The following is a 25,886-nucleotide window of genomic DNA, read 5'->3' as shown; positions in this document are numbered from 1 at the left end:
TACTAGCATTCACTGATGGGAAAGGGCAGCACCACAGCTGTGTGGTGCGCGTGACACAGCCTAAGTTTATACTTTGCTTATCCGGCTCTAAGGAACTGTCCTCAGTTCTGCCAGTAAATTTCTCCATGGATCTCCTTGGACAGTAACTTAGCAGGTGCAGCGTGCTCTCCGTTGACTGATTTTATTGTACTGAAAGTCCTGTTGCTCTGTTGCCACAGGGTCGACTCGATGCACTGTGGGCGCTGTTACGAAGACAGTATGACAGAGTCTCTTTGATGCGACCACAGCAAGGAGATGAGGTTTGTGTGTGGCGCTTGTATCCACTATGGTTGGCAAAAGAGGGGCATGTTACAGCCAGGCTTTAGCAGCTGCTGAACACTGGTAATTCCGTGACCTTAACTAAAGAAAGCACTGCAGCCAAAAGAATGGCACAACAGGAAAAGTAACGCACTGGGAAAAAAAATGCATTGAAAGATGCATCACACCAGCCCAGAAATGTTGCAGAAACACGGATCTCCTGAAAGCAGAGTGAAGGATTCTGTATTTTGTGTGTGTTCAGCTGGAGAACAAAAACATAGCACACGCTTCATTCAGTGTAAACTCTCTTTAACAAATACCCAAATCTTTCTTATAACCAGCTATTTGTAAGAGTAGAGTCTGGCAATCAGAATACTAAAACCACATCAAATTTAAGTGACTACTAGTAACTTTCATACAAGTCGCTTGATGTAGCTTTGCACTTCCACGCCAAAGGCAACTTTCACAGAAAAAAAAGGTATGGAAACTTGTTTCTCAGACAATCCTTTCTTCTAGTACACTCATGACACATGAAAAAGTGGCCTCCACTACAAACACTGCTATGACTTGGAAAGAGAGTTATTATTTGAACCTTTTATAGTGAAGCCAGATTGTGTGTTTCTGATTGTTATTCCTTAAGAAAATATTGCTTTAAATCTTAGCATTTATCTCAGGAACTGATTGATCATCAAGGTATTTCAAATCTACCGGGACCATTCAGCTTCCTGTTTGTGGCACATCAGAAGAGACACAGGAGCAAACATTTCGTCTAAATGAGACAGCAACTTTTTCTCAACAAACTGGCCCCAGGTGGGCATGACAGACCAGATTCTTTCATACCACAAAGCAGTAGCGTGCGAGAACACTATTTTTGCAACATAAAGATGACATAAAAGAATTAGAGGGATTAAAGGGAGGGAGTTACCTTTGAGAGAATGAGAAGTAATCGATACTATGATTATTTTCCTGGGATGAAGTTTGGTACTGTTCTAAAGGAAGAAAAGGTGACATTTAATTAAGACAAGTGTTGGAAGAAGCAGAATGACAAAGTGCAATGCTGGAAACAGGGAGCATAGTCAAATACTAGTGTTATCATTCTAGTTGTTATGTTGGCAAGTTATTTACTGTTTGCAGGAATGATGCATGTTACATGTAGCAGAATTAACAATAACAAATCTACACACAAAATATACAGTACAATACAGTTTAACGGGTAAATTCAATGTAAATAGGAACGTAGAAGAAATGGTGCCTGAACAGGCTAAAAAATTGTCAGTCAGGCCCTGTTTTGAGGATTTCTGACCATAAAGACAGGTAGTTACTGTAAAAATTGCCAGAGAAGGCTTTGCTGAGCCATTGTGAATTCGGGCATCCGCCTTCTCCGGACTGGACAGGAAGACATTGACCAACATCTTGGTTTATGAAAAATAGAGAGAGTTAGCTCGCTAATCTTCAGTATCCCCACTGAAAAAAGGAGTAGAATTTGTACTGATAAATAAAACCTAAACCAATGGTCGTTAAGGTGTGACCTGCGACAGTGTAGGAGTGCAATTTCTGTCTGGCACGGTACTTTATATCTTGGGGAACAACAATTAAATCTTTTTCCTTGTTCATAACTTGCTAGGTAGAGATCCCATGCTGTACCCCTGATGGGTTTAAGTCAGTGAACAGATGAGCAGTCACATGTACGTACAGCGAGACATGCATACACATACTTACTTCGGAAGCACTGTTATGGTAAACAGCAGCCTCGTTGTTTTGTTTTGTCATCTTTCTTTTATTGTTTAAGAACTCGGTAGTTCTCATCTGTAGAAGAATTCACTGCTGAATTCAAGTCCTTGATCAAGTAATTGAAATCTAGGCATGAAGTATCAAAGCAGAGCGAGCTTTTTCTTCCTTCTGTCTCTCCTCTCCCACCTCTGCCATGTTGCCAGATAATGCCAAGGGTGGCCCAGTTTGAGGGCTGCAAGCGGTTGAGCCAAGAAGCTTTGATTGTGGATGGAAGTCCTTTGAGTCAAATTTTTCAGCTAGCAATCCGTGAGGTTAGGGAAGCTTGTACAGGTGTGAGCTAGCAGGTTGTCGCCGACATCTGTTTAGAGCCGAGGCACAGGTCCTCGGCAGCCTGCAGCGAGGCTGCAGGATTGTCAGCAGATGTAGTTAAGAGTGGCAGAACAGTTTTGGTCTCACATTTGCCGCCTGGGGGCTGAAACACTAAAGGTAGAGTGGGGGTGGACACAGCTGCGCTCCCAAACATGCCTCAGGCACAAATAAAGAGATCTAATATAGTTTGACTCTATTGTGGTGGGGAGATGAGGACAGAGAGCCACTTCAGAGACAACTTAACGCTGCAACATCTGCCGCCAAGTTTCCATGGAGTGACAGGGGACAGCAGGTACAGATCGAAGTCCCCACATAAACAGCTACCATTAAGCCATGAACTCTTTTGAAGGGCTCCCATCAAACATAGTGGAGTCTGCAGCAGGAGATTTTGTTTTCAAAGCCATGTTTTGTTTTCTGCACTAACAAGATAATTCATAAATGATGCATTACCCTGCGTTCATACTCCTATTTATACTTTCTTTCCTTTTTTTATAAAAGGGGCAAAGAAGAATGAACCTCAGTAGTTTTGGGGTAGTTTGATAAACCAGTTAACTGTCCGAGGGTTTTAACTGAGGTTATGGCAACCTTCAGTCCACAGCATTACGTTCAGCTAGGAAGCAGAGCTGAATGCGTGCGCCGTTACGGTGTCATTGCGGAGGAGTGTCTGCCATTGTTTCTGTACTGGAACACCTCTTCCAGGGAGTTTGTTACTGCATGAGAACAGAACTCGGCACAGGTTCGCAACACGAGTGTTCGGGTCCTGTTCTTTTCTCTAAATCCTTGTGTTTATTTTCTGATTCGTAGTTTAGCACCTAAAGGTAATCATCAGGGTTATTCAGATTCTTTACATGACCTTGTTGCTTTGTGCAATTTGATAGGGGCTGAAATTCTGATCCTGTGCACGTTTATGCACGCAAATGTCTTAAGTCCACAAATTGCCTATGGCACTTGTATTTAAGATTTTCCCCTTTCAGGATGCAAATATGCGTGACTGGTAAAAGGAAGAAAAATCTATAGCTAATTCTAGAAAAATTTCTACTGTAGAATACTTTTAGCTTTTTTAATGTTACAAAACAGCCTAATAAAAAGGAAGTAACTTCTACTTGTTTTTAATTTTAAGCCTATTAGCATTTACCTGCTTTAAAGATTCTTTTACAATAACGGCTGCAGAATTAATACAAACATCTGTTTAAACTACTGTTACTTTGTGAGCATCTCTACATTACACAAAAGAATTATATTCTGCATTGTAACTCTGCTAGTATCATGCAGTTTACAGTTAGAAACACTGTGACAATAGTATATTCTCTGAGATGAGGCCCATGTTACTGTTCCGTTTGTGTTTCTTCACTAATTCCTACACTGGGCACAGGCAGAAAATAAGAAATGATTAGCTCAGTCTGTCCGTTGTGGAGTGGAATAGTAATTGTTAGGAGGCTGAGGCTTTAAGTGCCTTACAACTGAGAAAAAACTCGTTCTTCTGAAACAAAAGACTAACTGCAGTGCCTAGGAGTACCCTAGCTGTCAGTTCCCACGGTGCTTTCACAGGGTTCGACGGGCAGTTCATCACCTACCTTTGCAGCAGAGCTGCCAGTCTGCCAGCACTGTTACTAGACTAGTGCTTTATAACTCACTGGGCAATGTTTGCTTGCCTACAGGGTAATGGGAACAGGAATGAAACTGGTGATAGCAGGGTTTTTTGGTTTACTCCTGTATTCTCTAAAAACAGAACTGTTTGTCCATTTTCTAACCAAGGAGGACCTCCTTCAAGAAAATGATTTGGCTTCCTTTTTTCATCACTGCAAATTGTTGAAATGCATAGAGAAATAACAAGTTATGGTTAGAGAAAGATTACTGTGGCTACTTAGAAGTAGTGCACTTTTTGGTTTAAAACTTTTAAAAATCAAACCACCTACCAGTAATTCATATTACAACGTGAGACGGTTCACTGGAGCTCCTTGTTCAATGATACTATGGTATGGCATATTTTAGCGGAACGTGGAAATTACTGTGCTCCAGAAATTGTTGACTGAGAGGTTTAAAAAGAAACTTCAATATCACTCATATAGCAAAGTGTATGTTCATGTTGGATCTTCCACATTGCTGCAATGGTAAGAAGTTGCAAAGCTAGTTATGAAATATGTGAGATTAGAAGGGAGTTAGAGCACCTTTTTCTTAAATGTTTTCTGTCAAAATATTCCTTCTGCCATTTCTTCAAGTGGGAATTTGTTTGTATAGACCTGAGAGCTAAATTTGAGCCAAAGTTTTTCTTAAACTTCCAGAATAGACCCATATTACTGTTAAAATTATTAAGTTCACTGTTACAGAAAGTGGAAGAAAACATTTTAAGAATATTCATTTCAAACTGCCCTATTCAGACTGAATTCAGAGGTCGGTCTCCAACATAAAGTAATGCATCCCGTTGAGTGAAGCACTGAACTAAATTTCAGAAAAACATTCGTCCCTTGGCCTGCCTAAAAGAAGAAAGTCTTTTTTGGAGAGTACACCTGCCCCTTTTGTTAAAATGGCGAGTGATAGCCAAGAGATAAGCACGATTATGAATTATGAACTTACTAGAATTTTCTTGTGCTGAAGACCCAGAAGAATATTCTACAATTAAAACATCTAGATAGTAGTACTTCCTCCAAAAGGATGCTCATTGTAAATGGGTATCACAGCTTCACTTTCTTAAAACTGGATTGCAGGCTACCATCCAGGAGGGTCCAAGCCTGTCTGCCTCTCGGGTGCCCCATCCTAGCTAGAGTGGTTATATTAATAGTTGGATTTGCTAGCTGTCAATCAGTGAAAGCAGTGGTAATCATCTTTATTAAAAGATGATGTTGTTCTGGTGTTAGGATAATCAAGGATGTTTTCCCATATACGTAGGCAGTCACTTTTGGCACTCCCTCCCTTTGTGCAGATGAGCGCTGTTGCTCTTTTTAAAATGAGCCTTCAGAATTCAGTAGCATGAGTATGAACACTTGCATGAATGAAACAGTAAAAAGAAATAAATGTACTTGTCAGTTTTAAGGTCATGACATTTTTACTGATTTGACCAGTACTCCCACAGAGCAAAATGGACAAAGCAGCTCTGACAGACCCTGTGCAGGTCCTTGGAGACAGTACCGTGCTGGTGAGCATGCTGCTCCACCTACGTTGTTACCATTGCTGTTAGACAACAGCAGGCTATATGGTTGGGTGATGATCCTGACGGAAGTACTGTCGTGTCAGCATAGGATGTACTTTTTGTGAAGCCATGATATACTTTAATAGAGCATTTTAAAAATGCCAGCAGAGTGCGCAACCAGAAGAATTCTTGCTGTCTTTATTAGTATACAAACAGCTGTCTGAAAGATGAGTGCTTTAGGCCTCCTAAAATGCAACAAGTACACCATACCGGGCATCGCGGTAACTTAAACTGTGCTGGCAGCACAGGTATAATGCCTATTAAGAAAGAAAAAGTCAGTCTTTTCTGGGTGGAGTATGAATTTGCTACAGCTGTCAAATACCTTCTCTGCCACCCTAAAGGGCACTACAATTCTTCCCCCACTCCATGTTGTACTAAAAAGAAAACATTGCATTTGGCAGTGCAGTTTTTGTTAATAACTGTTTGTTTCATTGGGCATGATTCAAAAGGGAGAAAACAAATTTGTTTTCTTAATTCCTCAAAACATCTTTTTTATGGAGTGGATTGCAGTAAAACCAGTTATATTTAATCACTACCTGGCTTCCAGTGAAGAGAGGGCAGTATGTATCTAACCAAACCCAGTCATAAAACACAGCTCCCAGCTTGGGCACAGCCCTTATGTAGTTTATGTTAATGCCGAGTATCTCATTAGTCCAGCTTACAGAGAGACCGGCTACCTTCAAGCAGCAGCAAGAAGAAAGCTGACAGGTTCATTCGGTTGCTACTCTCCAGAAGAGACGTGACAGCTTTAACTGTCTTGGGCGTCCAGATTTATGAACTAGTCCTGTGCTCCTAACCAGATTAGTTCCTTTTCCATTAACTGCTGAAAGTAGGGCAGCTGTCCGAGCGGCTGGTTGTAAATTCGATAATGTCTGCTGTGTTAATCTGTAGGCTTTTCAGATGAAGAAGGCAGCAGATAACAGGATTAAAGTTTCACGACCCAGGGTTTTCACAGCCCGAGACGCGGGTGTAGGGGGATAGAGAATGACTTCTGTCATTCATCTTAATTGATTGCCAAGAGGTTTTAATCTGGGTTATTAATTAGGAAGGTCCTTAACACACTGTCTACATATCAACATCAGATGCTCTTTTGGGACTTTTGGGACATATGGCCTATCTTATATTTACATTCACACAATTTACACACACATACATTTCTGTATGGAGAAATTCTTATATGTATATTTGCATACAAATAGCTGTAGAAACATTTGCATGCACAGAGGCATCACACACTCTTTGGCAAAATGTGATGAAAATGAAAAAAACACTTTGCACAAAGGTTAAATTTCCACACAATAAACACGTATACCTCTATTTATGTTGATATGTATATTAATCCATTTCGATTATGTATGCCATTTATCTAGATTATTTTTCAAAAGGAAATCTTTGATTTGCAGATTTAAGTAATGTTTAACTAAAGTGCAGCACGTCTCTGTGTGCCTCTGGCCATTCAGACACATACAGATCGCAAACAGAAACATAACCATTTTTATCTTTTCCAGTTTCGATGAGTTAATGTTTAGGCCTTCACTTCTCCCTTTTCTTATTTTTAAACAAGTTACTGTTGGACAGCCGGAATGGATAGAGGTGCAGCTATCCATAGCTGCAGCTACGTAACTACGTGATAAATCCCAGTAACACTGCTTCAACATTTACCAAAGTACTGTTTGCAGGAGAAAATATTAAATTATGATTTGAGCATATAAACTAGGCAAGAAAAGAAAAAGCTGTGACAGAGTCCTGGCATTTGAGTTTTGTGCAGATTCGAACTGCGCTACAAATTTCTGCAGTCTTTCCTTTCTTTACAGAAGATTATTTACTTGATTAATCCCATGTATGGAAATGGAGCAGGGGCCGAGGAGGCCTTTTGTTTTAAGTCCTTTGTGAGTGACAGCAGAAGATTCCTGTTTCTTGCTAAGTGTGCTATGCCATGCCGTGTCCTGCTTTCCAAAGCAAAATGCAAACATTATAAGGTGGCAACCATTTAGTTACTCAGGAACTGAAAAGTCTGCTCTTAAAGTGTTCACAACAAGTAAGAATGGTTTGAGATACTTCAGACCAGAGGGAAGGATGTAACTGCGGTTTTTGAGGAAGAGAAAAAAAAGGCCTATAATCAGGGAGGACTTACTGACACCCAAGTCCAAGAATTTCCCAGTTTTTCCTGGGAAACGGAGATCGATCACTTAGCTCACCTAAAACTAGACTGTACAAAGCAGCTGTAGTGCTGTAGGGACCTCTGTCAACAGAGAAGCACACAAAACAATCTGAAAGCTCTTTCGTCATGTCCTTCTTGGGTATTGTGTTGCCTCTTGAAACTGTTAGGCACAACTCTGCAGTAAACTGCATTCAGTCTTCCCCAAGTAGAGATGTGTCAACTATTGCACCACCACACAGGGGCATCGCACAAAAGCACCCACCTGCCAAAAACTTGCTGTGGTTTTCTACTTCAACTTGGATTTCATAGGAATTAACTGCTGGCCAATTCCAGAGTACTTTGGCTCTTAAAAAGGAATTAATTTTGACTCATTGCTAAGGTATTTCTCTAGATAGAGTCCCATCTGTGGAAGACTTACAGCTTACGTCGTATGTCTTCTTACTCTTGCAGCACGTTCATCTCTAGCAGCCTGTATAGCTTATTGCAGACTAGTGGGCTATGTGGGTATTAGTAAAGTCCTGCTTTCTATCAGTCATTCAGCAGCCACTTGAATTGGTCTGTAATTTTTCACTTTGCATCCGAGATGCTTCTGCTGAGAAGGAACAGCATAGTAACAACAGACGTCCCAAGAAGGTGTCTTACTGATTTGGCAGATAATCCATTGTTGTGGTGTCTCAGGAGTTCTGACACTGAGTCGGGAATACCTCCATGTTGGCAGGTTCAAGAAGAGGTCGGAACTTGATTCAGACAATGGCATCATTTCTTCCACCTCGTCTTCCACCACGCCACGAGGCGTGGGCGGGGCCAGGAGTGACTGGCTGCCGCCCCCACTCCCACTAAAGGCAGCCCCAGGGAGCGCTAGCGACCAGGACGGGCAAACAGGGTGTGGTGCGTCAGCTAGGGCGTGGCAGTTAGCGCAGCAGTTCGCGAGGGAGGGCGCCTCTTAAAAGGAGAGGCAGTCCACAGGCCGAGTGGGGGACTTGGCGTACACATAACCCAACAACTGGGCACAGGTCAAGGGCACCGATCCTACCTGACCCTGGAGGCAGAGTGGCGGGCACTCGCTGAGGTTAAAGGCCACGGCTCCAGCTGGGGGGTCTGCACCATCTACCCCAGCGGCGGACAATGCCTGCATGCAGACGGAACTGCTGAAGGGAGAGGCTGCAGTGCAGACCTCTGGCTGCAGGGAGTGCCTAGACCTCTCTCCTGGGGTAGGGACAGGCAGCAGACCTGCCTGCAAAAGGTGTGCCCAGGTGGAGGACCTCCTGCAGCAGGTGGCTGAGCTGCAAGAGGTGGTGAGAAGGCTGCGTAACATCAGGGAGGCGGAGAAGGAGCTAGATAGCTGGTTCCAAGTGCAGTCTACAGCGGACCCGCAGCCCACGGCCAAATGGCCGATAACTCCCCCACCGGCACACGCAGAAGGGAGTGGGGGGGCCAGGAATGCAGAAGAATGGACGGTTGCAAGGACAAGGACCAGCAGGAGGAAGAGACGTCCCCCGAAGCCTGAGGTGCCCTTGCAGAACCGCTTCACCGCTCTGCAGGCCGAAGAGGAAAGTCCTGTCACACCAGGAGAAGCGCTGGAGCTGACGAATGCAGCCTGATCTGCCCCCCATATAACAACCAGTGCCAGTAAGAAAAGGCGATGGCTGATAGTAGCAGGCGACTCTCTTCTGAGAGGTGCGGAGGCACCCGTTTGCCGATCGGAGGCACTGTCTAGAGAGGTGTGCTGCTTACCGGGGGCTCGCATCAGGGATGTCACCGAGAGGCTACCGAGCCTCGTACAGTCCACTGACTATTATCCGCTGCTGCTGTTTCACGTGGGCACCAGTGACACAGCCGGGAGCAGTCTGAGGACTATCAGGAAGGACTACAGAGCCCTGGGAGCGGCGGTAAGGGACTCGGGAGTGCAAGTAGTTTTTTTCATCAATCCTGCTGGTCAAAGGGAAGGGGTTTGAAAGGGCCAGTCGAATCTGGTGAGTCAACAAATGGTTACGGGACTGGTGCCACAGCCAGGGGTTTGGCTACTTAGATCATGGGACTCGCTTTAAGGAACCTGGTCTACTGGGGGCCGATGGGGTCCATCTGTCAGAGGAGGGGAAGAGCATCGTCGGTCATAGGCTTGCCAAGCTGGTGAAGAGGGCTTTAAACTAGAGATGCCGGGCGAGGGGACCCTCAATCCATCCCACTCCTACCAGTTTGATGCCAGGGCCAGCAATAGATGCCCAGAGCCTGGAAAAGGAACACAGGTCAGCAGGAGAGCGCCTGAAGAGCAGCACAAAGGAACACCAGCCAGTAAGACAGCTTCATTGGGGGCCCAACCTAAATGCCTCTATGCAAACGCACGTAGCATGGGGAATAAACAAGAAGAGTTAAGAGATGTGCGCACACCTGCAGGGCTACGACCTTATTGGCATCATGGAGGCGTGGTGGGATGGCTCCTATGGTTGGAGTGTTGGGATGGAGGGATACAGGCTCTTTAGGAAGGACAGGCAGGGGAGGCGAGGAGGGGGTGTCGCCCTCTATGTCAGTGACCAGCTGGAGTGCCTGGAGCTCTGCCTGGGGATGGATGAGGAGCCGACCGAGAGCTTGTGGGTCAGGATTAAAGGGAAGGCAGGGACAGGTGACATTATGGTGCGGGTCTGGTACAGGCCACCCGACCAGGAAGACCGAGCGGATGAGGCCCTCTGTAGACAGATAGGAGCAGCCTCGCGCTCACAAGCCCTGGTCCTCATGGGGGACTTCAACCACCCCGACATCTGTTGGAGGGACAACACGGCAGGGCATAAGCAATCCGGGAGGTTCCTGGAACGCGTCCATGATAACTTCCTTCTCCAAGTGGTAGAGGAGCCAACGAGGAGAGGCGCTATGCGGGACCTTGGTCTCACCAGCAAGGAGGGGCTGGTGGGGAATGTGAAGCTCAAGGGCAGCCTGGGCTGCGGTGACCACGAAATGGTGGAGTTCAAGATCCTTAGGGCGGCGAGGAGGGCGCACAGCAAGCTCACTACCCCGGACTTCAGGAGAGCAGACTTTGGCCTCTTCAGGGACCTGCTTGGTAGAGTGCCATGGGACAAAGCCCTGGAGGGAAGAGGGGCCCAAGAAAGCTGGGTAATTTTCAAGGATCACCTCCTTCAAGCTCAGGAGCGATGCCTCCCAGCAGAGAGGAAGTCCGGCAAAAGCGCCAGGAGGCCTGCGTGGATGAACCAGGAGCTCCTGGACAAACTCAAGCACAAAAAGGAAGCCTACAGAGGGTGGAAGCAAGGACAGGTAGCCTGGCAGGAATACAGAGAAATTGCCTGAGCAGCCAGGGACCAGGTTAGGAAAGCTAAAGCCCTGATAGAATTAAATCTGGCCAGGGACGTCAAGGGCAACAAGAAAAGATTCTATGGGTACGTCGGGGATGAAAGGAAGATGAGGGAAAACGTGGGCGCTCTCCAGCACGAAACGGGAGACCTGGTTACCCGGGACACGGAGAAGGCGGAGGTACTCAATGACTTTTTTGCCTCGGTCTTCACCGACGAGTGCTCGAGCCTCACCGCCCAAGCCGCAGAAGGCAAAGGCGGGGACTGGGAGAACGAAGAGCCGCCCGCTGTGGGAGAACACCAGGTTCGAGACCATCTAAGGCACCTGAAGGTGCCCAAGTCCACGGGACCCGATGAGATCCATCCGCGGGTCCTGAAGGAACTGGTGGATGAAGTTGCTAAGCCACTATCCCTCGTATTTGAGAAATCGTGGCAGTGTGGTGAGGTTCCCACTGACTGGAAAAGGGGAAGCATAACCCCCCTTTTTAAAAAGGGGAAAAAAGGAAGACCCGGGGAACTACAGGCCGGTCAGTCTCACCTCTGTGCCTGGGAAGATCGCAGAACAGATCTTCCTGCAAGCTCTGCTAAGGCACATGGAGGACAGGGAGGTGATTCGAGACAGCCAGCGTGGCTTCACCGAGGGCGAGTCCTGCCTGACTAACCTAGTGGCCTTCTGTGATGGAGCGACTATATCAGCGGACACGGGAAGGGCTACAGATGTCGTCTGTCTGGACCTCTGTAAGGCCTTTGACACAGTCCCCCACAACATCCTTCTCTCTAAACTGGAGAGGTATGGATTTGACGGGTGGCCTGTCCGGTGGGTGAGGAGTCGGTCAGATGGTCGCATCCAGAGGGTAGTGGTCAACGGCGCAATGTCCAGATGGAGACTGGTGACGAGTGGCGTCCCGCGGGGGTGCGTATTGGGACCGGTACTGTTTAATATCTTCATCAATGACACAGTGGGATCGAGTGCACCCTCAGCAAGTTTGCAGGTGACACCAAGCTGGGTGGTGCTGTCGACACGCCAGAGGGATGGGATGCCATCCAGAGGGAGCTGGACAAGCTGGAGAAGTGGGCCCGTGTGAACCCCATGAGGTTTAACGAGGCCAAGTGGAAGGTCCTGCCCCTGGGTCGGGGCAACCCCCAGTATCGATACAGGCTGGGGATGAAGGGATTGAGAGCAGCCCTGCCGAGAAGGACTTGGGGGTGCTGGTGGATGAAAAGCTGGACACGAGCCAGCAATGTGCGCTCGCAGCCCAGAAGGCCAACCGTATCCTGGGCTGCATCCAAAGCAGCGTGGCCAGCAGGTCGAGGGAGGGGATTCTGCCCCTCTGTTCTGCTCTGGTGAGACCCCACCTGGAGCACTGCGTCCAGCTCTGGAGCCCTCAGCATAAGGAAGACACGGACCTGTTGGAGCGGGTCCAGAGGAGGGTCACAAAAATGATGAGGGGGATGGAACACCTCTGCTATGAAGAAAGGCTGAGAGATTTGGGGTTGTTCAGCCTGGAGAAGAGAAGGCTTCGCGGAGACCTTACTGCAGCCTATCAGTACTTAAAGGGGGCTTATAAAAAAGATGGCAGCAGACTTTTTAGCAGGGCCTGTTGCGACGGGACAAGGGGGAATGGCTTTAAACTAAAGGGGGGTAGATTTAGACTAGATATAAGGAAGAAATTTTTTATGCTGAGGGTGGTGAAACACTGGTGCAGGTTGCCCAGAGAGGTGGTGGATGCCCCATCCCTGGAAACGTTCAAGGTCAGGTTGGACGGGGCTCTGAGCAACCTGATTTAGTTGAAGATGTCCCTGCCCATGGCAGGGCGGTTGGACTACATGGCCTTTAGAGATCCCTTCCAGCCCAAACTATTCTATGATTCTAAATTTGAAGTCCAAGGATGAAATTACTTTAATGACCATGTTTCCTTGACATAGCTCTATGCCTGCCATTTTCTTATGAGTCACAGATAAAGAAGAGGAACTAAAATAATTTGAAACCACATTGTAGGCCACAAACACCAAGAGTGGATGAGAAGCCTTCCAATTGCTCACGCAGAATTGGCAAAGAATTTAATTTAGCTGCATATCCATACCCCTGTGAGTTTGCTTTTTGACAACATTTAAATGAAAAGATCTTATTTGGAGCAAAACTAGTCGATTAGTCATTTAAGCTCCCACGCTCCCAAGGATTATTAGGAATGGTATAGTTTATCAGAGATGGGATTCTCCATAGTTATAGAAGTGAAAGCTCCCAACGTTCTTCAACAGTGACCTGGCATGTTTTAAAAGATTCAGACTGTGATTTCACTGCCATTTGGAGAAGATCAGTACAAATACTTTATGTAAACAGAGATGAGTGATGATGGAAGTCAACTGACTGGGAACTAGAGAGGCTCTGGGATGGGAAACTTGGTGACAGAATGAGATGGGAAAAAAAAAAAGCAGCTAGTCTTCCTTTGACTTCACTGGGCTCTAATTCTCTAACAGGAAAGGCTTGTGAAAACATCTTGAAAGGAGTATTTTTAGAGAGTTTATGTATCATCTAGAAGGTGTTAGTGTGACCTGCAGGTAGCTGTGGCAGCAGAGACCTCAAGGAGGCCTACTCACTTAGGATGAGTTTATTAGAAGCTTGTGCTAAATTGTAGCTAATTGAGTTCAGAGTATGCTCAAATATGCCCACCCAGATACTCATTGTACCGATATAAGAGTCTCTAAAGTCTGAAAGCAGTTGCACACGTTAATCATTTCATGCATGCAAATTTTCTCATTAGCTTTAATACAACATTATCAAAAAGAAGGCGGGGTGAGGGAGCTGTTCCATTATCTTGACATTGATTGCATAGCTCAATGGAATCAAGGAATGAACAAGGAGATTAAAAGTTGGGAAGGACTACAGCACACATTCTGCTGAATGTGACAATCATATGTTAGAGGCGGGCAGTGGGGAGAAAAAGAAAAATGATCAAAACCTGTATTTATTTCTTCTGATCTTTTTACTGTATTCCCATAATTGAAAATTATTTTTGTTCTGAAAGCAATTTTTGCATGTCTCCATTAGGGTTTTTTGTTAATTGTTTATGGGTCTATAGTTCATAAACACTTGAGTTATTAGCATTTTAAAATGACTAAGTCTTCATAAGCCATAATATTTTCTGAACAACTCGGCTGCAATATCTTTATGGAGTGCCTTCAAGTAACACATGACTCTCATCTTCGTCTGTTTGTATGCTTTGTCTAATGGGGAAATTGCTACCTAGTAGAAGAAGTTACTGTGCCATACGTTGCCAAAGCCCATTTTATTTTAAGGTTCAGGCTGTCATCCATCCATAAATTAGAATGTCTCAATACATTTGAGTTTTGTCCCTCAACGGTGTGACATAATGGCACACCCTCAGCCTTAACATTTAATTTTAATATTGAATGTGCTGCTTTTTGATGGCTTGTGTCATAGCCTTCATGTAATTTAAACACAGACTTAAAAAAAGTTAATTTAATTACAAGTAATGGAGTTATTAATGCTGCTTTGTGTCACTAAGTATATATGGATGCATACGATTCCGTTCAAGTCACTCGGAAATGGATTTTGCAACTTTTGATAACTGTGGTGGACAAATACTAAATGAAAATCAATCACTTAAGTTTAAATGGGCTAGGCTCTCCGTCCTTCTTCAACAGCCTCTGTCGGACAGCTAACCAGATGATAAGTAACAGTTTCACTGACCTATAGCCTTTGAATGTTTAACATAACCCTCGAAGGACAGCACTTCAACTGCCATTGCATTGCTTGTACTCTAGGGCTCAGGATTTCTCATTCACGATAAAGATTACTTTATTTTTCATACACAAACCTGTATTTTTTTTTTTAAAAATAAAAAAAACAAGCACACACATTTCTATCTGTAGTTTTCTCCCAAAATGTTGCTCTATCTTTATTACTTAGTCTAGCAGTCCAAATCCCGTAATTTAAATCAGTTTGATGAAATTAAAAAGGATTAGAATTTCTTGGAATTCATTATCACTTTTTTCCACTGGAAACAACAGAAATTCTTTAGTGGTCTGAAATCTAAATTTCCTTGCTGAATGCAAAATATTACTGTCTGATCAGAGAGGGTAAATGCAGGTGGAAAGTGCACGGTAGCTAGTAGCACATTTTGTATCTTTCTGTGCCAAAGTAGATGGATAACATTTTATTTTACATTATAGTATAACATAAAACCTGCTAAAATTTGGAATGGCTGTAAAATGATGGACAGGTATCTTTAGGAAGTAGAGTATGATCCCAGAAGAAAGTTGATTTTTTAGGGCTGAAAATTTTCAGAAGAGCCTAAGGGCTCTTGGGACGTTACTCAGTTCTGTGGAAGGACTTCCCCAGCAAACCCAAGCACACCCCAGTGTTACAAACTGTAGCAGGTCTCTAAATCGTATAGAAATCCTGTGTATTGCCACTAGGGAACAACTGCTCACCCCAGGAGAGAGATGTTATGTTTTAGGGCACATCCTAACGTCCAGGCTGCTGCTTCTCTCTTCCAATGCTGCCTTGTTGCCCTGTTCCTGGCTCCGTTCCTCAGCTAGCATGGACTGCTCCGTTTGCCCTCACCACTGGAGAGCTTTGGGTGGCTATCTTAAACCTAGAGTACCTATCACAGTTGAGCCACAACTGGTTGCAGGTCATTTATTTAATTTCATTAATAAAATAATAACATCTAAAGACAAAGGCTTCTGCCCGCTAATAGTCAGTTTGAGTCTCAGGCAGTTGATGGGAATGACCTTTTGTTTGTGCAGTCATTTTAATAATGATATTCAGGGTCAGGCCTGATAACCAATCTGCCATGCATTAGTAGTAGACATCAGTTCCCGTTGGCAATATGACATAAATGTACCCCAGGCAGATGGTCAGAGATCATAGGTGGCTAATGAACTTGATGGGGCATTTTATTAAGATTATGATGGCAACTAAGTAAGATTTTTCCCTCTGATAACAACATTTATAACAGAAAGAAACAAAAGGTGTGTAAAGGAACAGAAGAATATAATGGACTATGTTTCCATTGGATGCTATGAATTAGAATTCTGTGAATTCTATGAATTCTAGATCTAGTTTCTCAAACCTCATTGCTTTAAAAGTGCAGTGGTATACACTGTCTTGTGGTTGGCAGAATAAAACAAACTGCTAATGGATGTAGGTACTCACTGGAGAGAAAATGGCATGATATTGGCTTCTTCATGGTATTTTTGCTATTGACTCTGCCCCTTCAAATGAATTAGCCATGCCAGATATTTTAAAGCTAGTTACCATCCTTCCCACTCTGGTAAAGAGAAACAGAGAGAGGAAAAAATGAAAGAAAGACCAAATTTCATTAAGTTTGGCCTCGCAAACGCATATCAAGGACTTGTGTATATAGGTGGCTCTTAATACCTACCTGCCTGTTGTGGATTTGCATCCCCTGAATCTTAGCGAGCAGAGCACAACAGTCTCATATGTTTTTTCCTTGAAAGTCTTTCCTGCTCCTAGCATTTGCTTTTTTGGTGTATAGGCATTTAAAAGTTTTCAGACCTACCAAACTGAAATCCAATTTATCCTCCCTTTTTTCCCTCCAAATTGATGGTATGCCTTCATGTCCAAATTCCCCCATAAAGCTTTGGGCTAGTCTCTGCGGACCTGACCCTGGGGGTATCAAGGCCAATTGCATCTGCTTAGCACTGCTCCTAGTCTGGGCCAAATCAATAAACAGCACAAAGCCATCGAGCTTGGAATAGCGCTTTATACCATTTTATGTTTTAAATTCCTGCCAAGTATAACATATTTATTGAATGAAAGCCGGTTTCTCTGTGCTAGATAAATATTACAGCTGTGGCTCAAATTGCAAGTGAAATTCTACGTTCGGACTTTTAAAGGTTTGAGTGGTCTGGGTCACAAGTATTTAAGAAGCCCCTTCATTTCCTGGCATATTACTCTAGTTCAGCTCATCCAGCCCGTTCACACTCAGCCTGCGTGGAGTGATGCTAGCTGGGGATTAACCTGCACAGCCAATCGCGAGCTATGGCGCCTGCCTCCCATTTCAGATCACTAAAATATACATCCAGTGGTTTTCAGTAGGGACTACAAAATTTCCTCCAAGAGCTTGTCTGAGGAGTAGTAAATATAACTGGTCTTCAGCTGAAATAATTATTCATTATACCTGATTTATAAGGTGGTTCCATGTTAAAACTCAACTTTCTGGCTAATTGTGCCTGCTACTGACTTAGATCTGTGATTGCCAATGCTGCACTTACGCTCAGCGGTGGCGAGGGTTTGGTAGCAACTTGTGAATGCGGCACTGAAAAAAACCTTCGATTTAGGCCTTCCAAAAATTCAGTTTTAATATATTTCAATAGTCCTAAAGAAGGTAAATTGAAAGAACTCTTCCTATTTCTTTAAATTTATATTTCCTATGTTGATTATAATTAAAGCTCTTTTCTTAAAAGTCAGCCACATGCTCAGTTGGCACTCTGTGAATACTCTCTTAGTCATGTTCAGTGCATGTTTTATGTCAGTCTTTCCTGATTTATAAAACTATAAATGCTCTGCCTAGGGAAAGAAAAATAATACTAGCCTTTGGCTCAGAGAAAGTCAGGAGAAAACCAGTATACTGTATCACTACAGCAGGGAAGAGTCATTATTCATGACAATAAAGAGTATGCTTTATTGTCATGAAGGCAGAAGTACAGAAATTTGCCCCAAATGTGCATCTCTGGTCTGGTCACAGTCAGGTGCTCCTTACTGGAGTTCCAAGAAACATTTCGATGAATGAAAACTGCCCCCCCGGAGTGAGGGCTGCAGGACCAGGCCTCTCAACGGCCTCCGTAAACCCCGCTGCCACACCTGAGATGGTAACTGCCGTACCACTGAGATGGTTACGATGCGTGGAACGTCTGTGAGCTCTTTTCTCCAGACTACTACAGTACTTGAGTTTTTAAAAATGTTACACCTATTTACAGTGTACATCACCCCTGAACTTGTAAGAAGAAATGCTAAAGAAGGCGGTTATTATGAAACAGAAACATGAGGCTGTGAACTGTCTTAGCACACACCATAAAGTGTACGACAGCAGCACTGATCGGTCTCTAAGCAAGAGACACCTGTTCCGTTTACTGAACCTGTTGTCACTTCATGCTGCAGCGCCTTTGGCACCACCTCTGCTGTTCCAAAGACCAGCATGCATGGGCCCTGGTGCCTCCTCAGAAGCAACTGCACTGGTTCTCTCCGGGAGATGGGCCCAGCTGGGCTGAATCCCCATTGTTACTGAGAGCACAAGGACAACAACTCACAACAGCAAAGGGTCTGCCCACTCTCCCCTCCTTTCCTACCAGGGATGGTGGGGGCTTGCACTGAGTGACACTCAGAGGTTTTCCATCTGACACCTCTTACAGTCTGCTTCCCAGGCTACTGTATCCACTAAGATCACAACAGAGATATAAATGCTACTGTGGAGGTATAAAAAACAGGAGGTTTCCAACAAAAGCAGGAGAAAGATACAAGAGAAACAGAACGCGTGCTTTTCAACTGGCTCATTTTTGATATCCACTCAGCACTTCCCAGCAACTGGGCCACTGCCACACATACAAGTTGCAGGTTCACTAAATGCAACATGTCCTCTCTGGGCAAAGCAGCAGGGCTTTCGCCGAGTGACAGTGGTGGTAATTAAGAAACAAGAGCTAGGGCAGCAGGTTTGTAAGGGTTACAGTGTCTGAGGAGGATGATGAAGTAGAGAATCAAGCCAGTGATAGCATCTGATGTTTCTGTAGAGATGACGTGACCGCCAAGTAATGAAGGCAAAGCCACCTACAGGATGGGGAAGAAGAGATGCCTCTAGCGAGCTCCGAACAACTTCTAGGAACAGAAGGCTACTGATCTGGGTAAAAGAGTTCATATTCCATTTTTAGTGGATGAAAATGGGAGAGGTGAACTCTAAAAGCAGAGACAAGGACATTTGGTGCAGAAGTGCTGCAACATAAATAGGTTTGCTCCCATAGCTCTGTCAAGTGCAGGTAAATGTCACTGTAAGTAATACCCCACTGGTATTAGTCTCCATTCCCAGGGATCTCACTGCAATACCAGGGTCAACTGGTCACTAGAAAACAGAAGCAGGTATCATTTTTAAATGCTAGGATTTCTTCTATATGACAACAACACACATGCAATACTGCACTGGTAAGTCTTGTGGAAATGCCTCATCAATACATTCTTACTTGTCATGGAGCTTAAGGCACAGAGATTTTTACCTTGTATACAGCACAAAGATCAAGTGAAGCCAGACTAGACTGACGTATACAAAATCACGTGTTTATCAACGACGTGCACTGCTTAGTGTTAGAATATCATGGCATGAAAGGCTTTATTCTTAAGATGCCTCTGAGCAATAGTTTTATTAGTATCTGCTTTACCTACTGTATTAGACCTAAGCCATGTGCCTTCAAACCTCTTTAGAGACAAGATGGTGGCAACATCGGTCAGCCCACTTGGGAGAGGGGCAGCTGTTGGAGCTGACCACAGCCCTTGTCAGCATTAACGACCTGCAGTTGAAACTTCATCCCAGCTGCCCTCCTTCAATGTACAAGTATTGCACTGGAATAATTACCGCGTGTCATCCCCTGTTTCACACACATTCTCCTCTTGGTCAGCCCAGACACACAAGTGACTCGTGACTGGATGCTAAACTAACGTTGATCCTCTCTCCTTGTGTCTGGGCTCCTGTGCGTCTGTGTGATAGACATGCACACAGCTCACCTCTGCACGCACGCATTCAGTGCTCAGGTCATATCAATGGGCAAGACTCTCATCGGTGAGAGTCACTGCCCCATTGTCCTTCCTGAACCCTGTCAGATGTAAATCATCAACGGCAGGTGAGGTGTCCAGCCTCCTGCAAAGCCTGAGTAGCAGGGCAGGCTGCTTTTATCGGCTGTACCATGCTCCACAGCTCTACTCCCTTCCCGACTGTGGGTCTCAGGAACAAAGAGTAACCTCTTAATACATCTGTACCCAGTTCTCTGTCTCTTTGCATTTGTGGGTCCTAAGCTCCGGACATCTCGATTCTGAGAGCTATGTGGGTGCTACACAATCTGTCACTTTCTGCCTCCCTGCCATAGCTCGCTCTTTCCTAAGCAGTGGATGTCCTTTGCATGCGCATACTCTTTACCAAATCGTGAGATAACTCTCAACATCATTTTAGTGGAAGACTGTTTTGCAGTTTGGAATAGATGGCACGGATCTTCACAGCTCAGTTTCTCCATCCCTCCTTTTACTCTTCTGATGTTAAGACTCCTGGGCCAGGCACATCTTCGTGTGGATTGCATCCTGTGGTACTGGCAGGTCACCCGTACGGGCAGGAAGACACTCGAGGTAGGACAGGTGTGGCCAGTGTTCTTGCTCCACCTTTGAAACGTTACATGAAGCAACCTGACAGCTACGAGTGAAGTTTTTTCTTTGGCTGCTGGACCAGCTGCAAGATCTGTATTGAAAAGTTAAATGTTCACAGATAGGAAAAAATCGAGTCCAGTAAAAAGTGCTGTCCTGGCTGGCCCCTGCAGAGACTCAAGCTTAGACTGTCTCCCTTTGCTGATGAAACCCTAGGGAGATGGTATGCTTCCTCTTCGCCCCTCCAAAAGGGCAACCTGAGGGAGGGACGCAGAGGCCAGCTACCTCAGTTCTGTGGTCTGAACCCTGCCTCCGATGAACAAGCTTCACTCTCCCACTGGCTATGTTAAATGCAGACCCCATCCATATGATTGTAAGAAGTCACCAGAAAACCAGGAAAAATGTTGAGAGAAATTACTGATAACCTGTTTTTTTCAGTACATGCTCAGATACGGTATTTTCTGTGTTTTTGTCAAACATTGCTTTCACGGGAGATCACCTGAAAAAGCTAGTTTGGCAGTAATGAACTGACCGAAGAAGGAAAAACAGTAACAGCGACGGGAAATCGTGCTCTGTGTTCACTAGAACTTCAGGGTTACGATCTCTCTCCCCAGTTGTCGTTCGCAGTCCATCCTGCAGAGCCTGCAGTAAGAGACACCTTCCAGAGTAACCTAACACTTGTGACACTATGACTGCAGAACCTATACATGCAGTAGTGAAAGCAACAGGAGATATTTCTATTTTCCTATTCACAGCAGATTATGTTACATGCATTAGTATGACTTAACCTTCTCAGACTTGTAGTAAAAGAATGCTGGTTGGAGAGAGAGGAAGTGCTGAATTTCCTTGTGGCGTAAGTGGATACAGATCTGTTTGCATCAATGGTGAGTCTAGTCGTATGCGTTTTAAGTTTTTGAGGCTGATATTTTCAGACGTACTAGTCAAATCTATTTTAAGGGTTCTTCATGTTGTAAGTTTGTGAAGAGCCTGCATTAGAGTTTTAAAGCACTGCTTTGGGAAGCTATTATCAGTAGATATTAATTATTGAATGCTATACCTTCTGGAAAAGTTGTTTCATCACTGGAAAGTGACCTTGTTAGAAGAGGCAGAGGGAAAGAGAGACGTATAGTGCCTCCTGAGATCAAGTGGAGTGATGCGTATCAAGAGAAGACACTAAAGATTTATTGTCTGTGGCAAAAGAAACACAGATCTCTGCTTGTGCAGTAAGTGTTTTTGACATCATACACCATAAAGAATGATTGGATACTGTAGGTTAAAAAGTGTTTCACTGAAGGAAAATAATAGACATTTTCACAGTGCTGTTTATACTAAGAGGTCTGACTGCGTGGCTGGGTAGCCTAGCTGGTCCTGAAAATTTGATGGTGTCTGAGTTAAGCCAGTTTTGTGTTAAAAGGCAGCTGAATAATCCTGAGAAAGGATACTGAGAATTTATCTAAGTAAAAGGAAATGTAATTTAAGGGAAAAATCGGTGGGTTTTATTTTGTTTTGCCTTTTTCAATGAGGTTTATAGTTCGTGAACAAAAAAACATTACTGTAGCCTTTCACAGCTGCTGTTAGAAAAGACACTGAGGAAAGTTTAAGTGATTGCATTGCTCACCTAGGCAGCACAAACTGTATTGCTGCGATGCTCTTATGTATTGCATTTGTGAAATTCTCTGTTTCACAACGAAAGCTGCTATCTTTGCAGCTCCCAGTTAACATTTATTGAAAGAAGATTCCTTTTGACCTTGGTGATTGCTGGTACAAGTTCTTACTGCGTGACATCCACACCACTGGAGAAATCCAACATCAGCACTGTTTGGAAGCCTTGCATGGAAATTTCATTTATTAAACTCACCCTGGACTTTCCCCTGGAATTTTTCTTTTTTTCCACAGCTGTTAGTGCAGCACTCTGCTTGTCTTCCAGTAATACTGCTGTTTGGAGTTTTCCCATTGCTCAGTCAGCTTGAATTGTTTAAAAAACTCAAGATAAATAGGAATTCCATTTAAAATAAAAGCTAGGGAAAAGCAACCACTCAAACTCATCTCTCACTTTTATGAATGCCTCTGTTAGACTGGAGAGCAAGGCATTATGGCCAGAGAGCTTTTAGATAAATCATAATTAGGTACACGTGCAAATACATCAGCTAGGCCTAGGCGCACAATTAGGCACCTAATTACGTTGAAAATGCAATTGCACACTTAGCTAAAATGGCCACGCTTCCTCTGAAGCCATCCGGTTGTTTCCATCCCGTCCTCCAGCGAGGCTCTGGGATGCCACCTGTTGAAAATGCCCCTGCGAATGGAGGTGTCGTAAACAGGCCGAGTGCTCACCGTCCTGGCCTTCATTCGAGACTGGCCATTTGAAGTGGAAGCGGCTGCTGGGGCAAGGTTTTCAAGACAGGTTTCCGCCACAGTCTGCCCAAGCACATCCCGTGCTTTGGCCTGGTTTTCCTGCTGAGACAAAGGTGATGGTGCTGTGCAGTGACAGAGGGGACAGGCTACAGCATGGATGTGCTGACCGTCAGTCAGTTGGGAACGAGCCTGGCACATTTTACAGCAAAGTAGAGGTTTCACAGATGTCACATTGCCTGTAAGCATCATGGAAGAAATGGCCAGGTAGAAAAAGATGACGTTATGGTGATTCCTTGGAAGGACAAGCTGTAGCACAGGCAGCTCCCTGAGGACACACTCAGTATCCATGCAGATGTGCTCTCAAGGTATCGGTCCCTAGGGAACCACGCTGGGCCAAGTTGATTTCTTGTGGAATTGCTTGTTTTTGAGGAAATGAATGTGGAGTCATCAGAGGGTACAATAAGAGAGGAAGAACTCATAGTTCCCAGCATCTCTGGCATCGGGCCATCCTTGGCTTTTATTTAGCTATTTTTTGCTCTTTCTGCTGCGGCTTCTTTTTCTTTCTTTAAGCAAGGAAAAGAGGGGGAAAAACCCAGCCAACTGTGATTTGTGATTCAGCTGACAGACAGTGTGTGATTGAAACTGCAGCTAGGTTGATTCCAAAGAAAAAAATGCAGTTTAAAATAACATTGTCACTATTCAGGGACAGCATTTTCTTTATGGAAATGTCTTATCTGAGAATGTTGTCAATGTTACTATCCACTCGGGGCCTAATTGTTCAGCCACTACTTTGTCTGAAATGACTTCTCACTGACAAGGATCACGTGCAAGAATTAGCATTTTCGAAGTAACAATGTGTGAACTGGAAGGTGAAGTTGAAAAGTGGGGGGAACAGCTTTAGCCTTTTCCGTAAATACCGCATAGGTGATATGCGATTGTTTGGCTTCATTTCTGTTTACGTCTGCTAAAAGTTTTCAACCTAGATTTTAAAACCTGAGCTGAGGGCAACCGAGTGAGGTGCCCGATTCTCAGATCAGGAAAACTGAATTGCATTCTTCCTGTGCCTGTTCAACACCCTACGACCCATTTTCTTTATTCTTAGCCTTTTCATGACTTAATAAAAACATCATGGCTTCACAGCAAGTGCTTCAGAAGTCCCTCACTAGTACAGCATTACAGCAGCATATTAATGCCATGATCTCCAGAGGTGCGTGCAGAATGGCAAGAGCCCCTTCTGCGTGGTACAAAGGGGACACCGAAGGCATAGTTTTAAAAACTGGGAAGGCAGAAAACGTAGTATGTCTACCTGGCAGCTGAGAGCAATAACCAGCCAAGCACTAGTTTATAACCCTGCTGGAGACAGAGATCACCGTGGAAGAGCAGGAGCTTTAAAACAGCATTTGAGCCAGTAACGCAGAAAGCCCTAGATAAGCGACAGCAGTTATTTTTGCCTGGTAAAAGGACAGCAAGAAGAGCAGAATTGCAAAGTTATGCATTCACTGAATCATCTTAAAAGTTCAGAAAGGAAAAAGCTAGATACTTATAAGGCTGAATGTTTATATATACATATGTGCGCGCACACAAACCCATGCTTGCCCTGAAGTAAAGGAAGAGAACAACTGAATGCGCAGAGTGCTTGGAGGTCAGTCCCCAGCAGGGCCCCAAAGCCCGGCCAGGAGCAGGGAACACTGAAGCGGCAGAGTCGAAGACATGAAAGATTTTGCCAGCAGTGATGGATATGCTTAATGTGTTTAAGAGCTTAACGGCCTATTGAAATTAAACTGCAAATGTATTGTGCCAAAGTCTTCTGCCTGCCAACAGTCCTGTGAACTGCCTTTCCAAGCTACCAGTTTGCTTGCCTTCCCCGGTATTCACCAAAGTACAAACCTGCCCTTTATTTCCCCGACCAAAATATCTTAACCTTGCCTTTTACCAGGGACCAAATGTTGAGGGAGATGGGTGCATATGAGGACGATTTTGCCTGTGTTTAGATGTTTATATATGCTTTTTTTCCCCCCTTTCTAATCCTTGAAATGCAATATTCTAAAATTCAGAACTGTTTTTTCCTACTGCAGCATTTTTTTTTAATGTTCAGGTGATATTTTTTTTTAATGAGTGTAATACGAGTAGTTATTCTTGCATAGCGCTCAATTTATTAAGCATCCTGAATAAGAAAGAAGTAGCCCTTAAAATAAAGCAGTCACTTCTTTTTAACACTAGTTAATTCCTCTGAAAGGAGTATCTGGAATTGAAAACTTCATGTTAAAAGTCTGAGAATAAGACTTGTTTCAGAGAACTTACTAGCCAAGGAGTGAAGATATGTTCTCCCCCCCGTCCTTTTTTTAAAAAAACCTGTAAAATCATAGAACTACTTTTTAGAATTACTGTGGTTTCCACTTTAAAAAAATCATATAATTTGTACAAGCTGAGGTGTACTCAAAGAAACTTTGTCTACTTCAGGGGATCTTAATCAGGTTGATTCGAACATGGAAGAAAAGGATTTCTGCATAGATTCTGGAAGAGAGGTTGCCTTGGCCTCATTTTCATTCATTTCCATCCCACTTGCAATGATTAGGCCATACAGCTGAGAAGAGTTTGCATTTCATTCTTGTGTTCGCAACCAGTACTAAATGCTAAGGAAAGCCATTACTTTGCTTTGGGAAAAAATCCAATGTTTCACATTTTCCCAATTTCTCGCCTACATTTCCAACGAATGTGTCCATGTTCCAAAAAAACACCAAAAATTCTAACAGTTCTTCTGGTTCTCGTTAGCACTAGAGTTAGGAATTATAACTGTATTTGAGAAAGCCAGTTTTCCTCCACTTTGATCCAGATTTTGTAGGTGTAAGCATAGGGTTAACTGAATTAGAGAAGCTTCTGGACCTTTAAGTGCTGGTCAGAAATAAAGACTTAAACTTTTGTCGGCTTGAGAGAGAAATGGTAGGACTTGCAGTAAAATACTTGTCCTGCTCTTGGTACCAGAACTAACTAAGTACTGCTATTAGGCATGACGCTCCACAGTACCTGCGCATCCTGACACAGGCATGGCTGGCTGCAGCGGAGTAGACGTGTAGGAGACCTGCTGATGCTCAGCAGAGCTGT

The 25,886-nt window shown here is 44.2% G+C and overlaps 1 protein-coding gene across 2 annotated transcripts in view; it reads left to right on the top strand.

Moving 5' to 3' along the window:
* ANTXR2 (ANTXR cell adhesion molecule 2) overlaps nt 1-25,886 on the top strand; it is a 125,262-nt gene that overhangs the window by 73,062 nt on the left and 26,314 nt on the right. For both annotated transcript variants that reach the window (XM_076337498.1, XM_076337499.1), the window contains one exon: nt 219-299. In XM_076337498.1, coding sequence (XP_076193613.1) covers nt 219-299 — 81 coding nt within the window. The remainder of the gene's footprint in view (nt 1-218; nt 300-25,886) is intronic.

The sequence above is a fragment of the Aptenodytes patagonicus genome, chromosome 4, assembly GCF_965638725.1.
Source record: "Aptenodytes patagonicus chromosome 4, bAptPat1.pri.cur, whole genome shotgun sequence".
NCBI lineage: Eukaryota > Metazoa > Chordata > Aves > Sphenisciformes > Spheniscidae > Aptenodytes > Aptenodytes patagonicus.
This window is presented reverse-complemented; position numbering and strand designations above follow the sequence as displayed.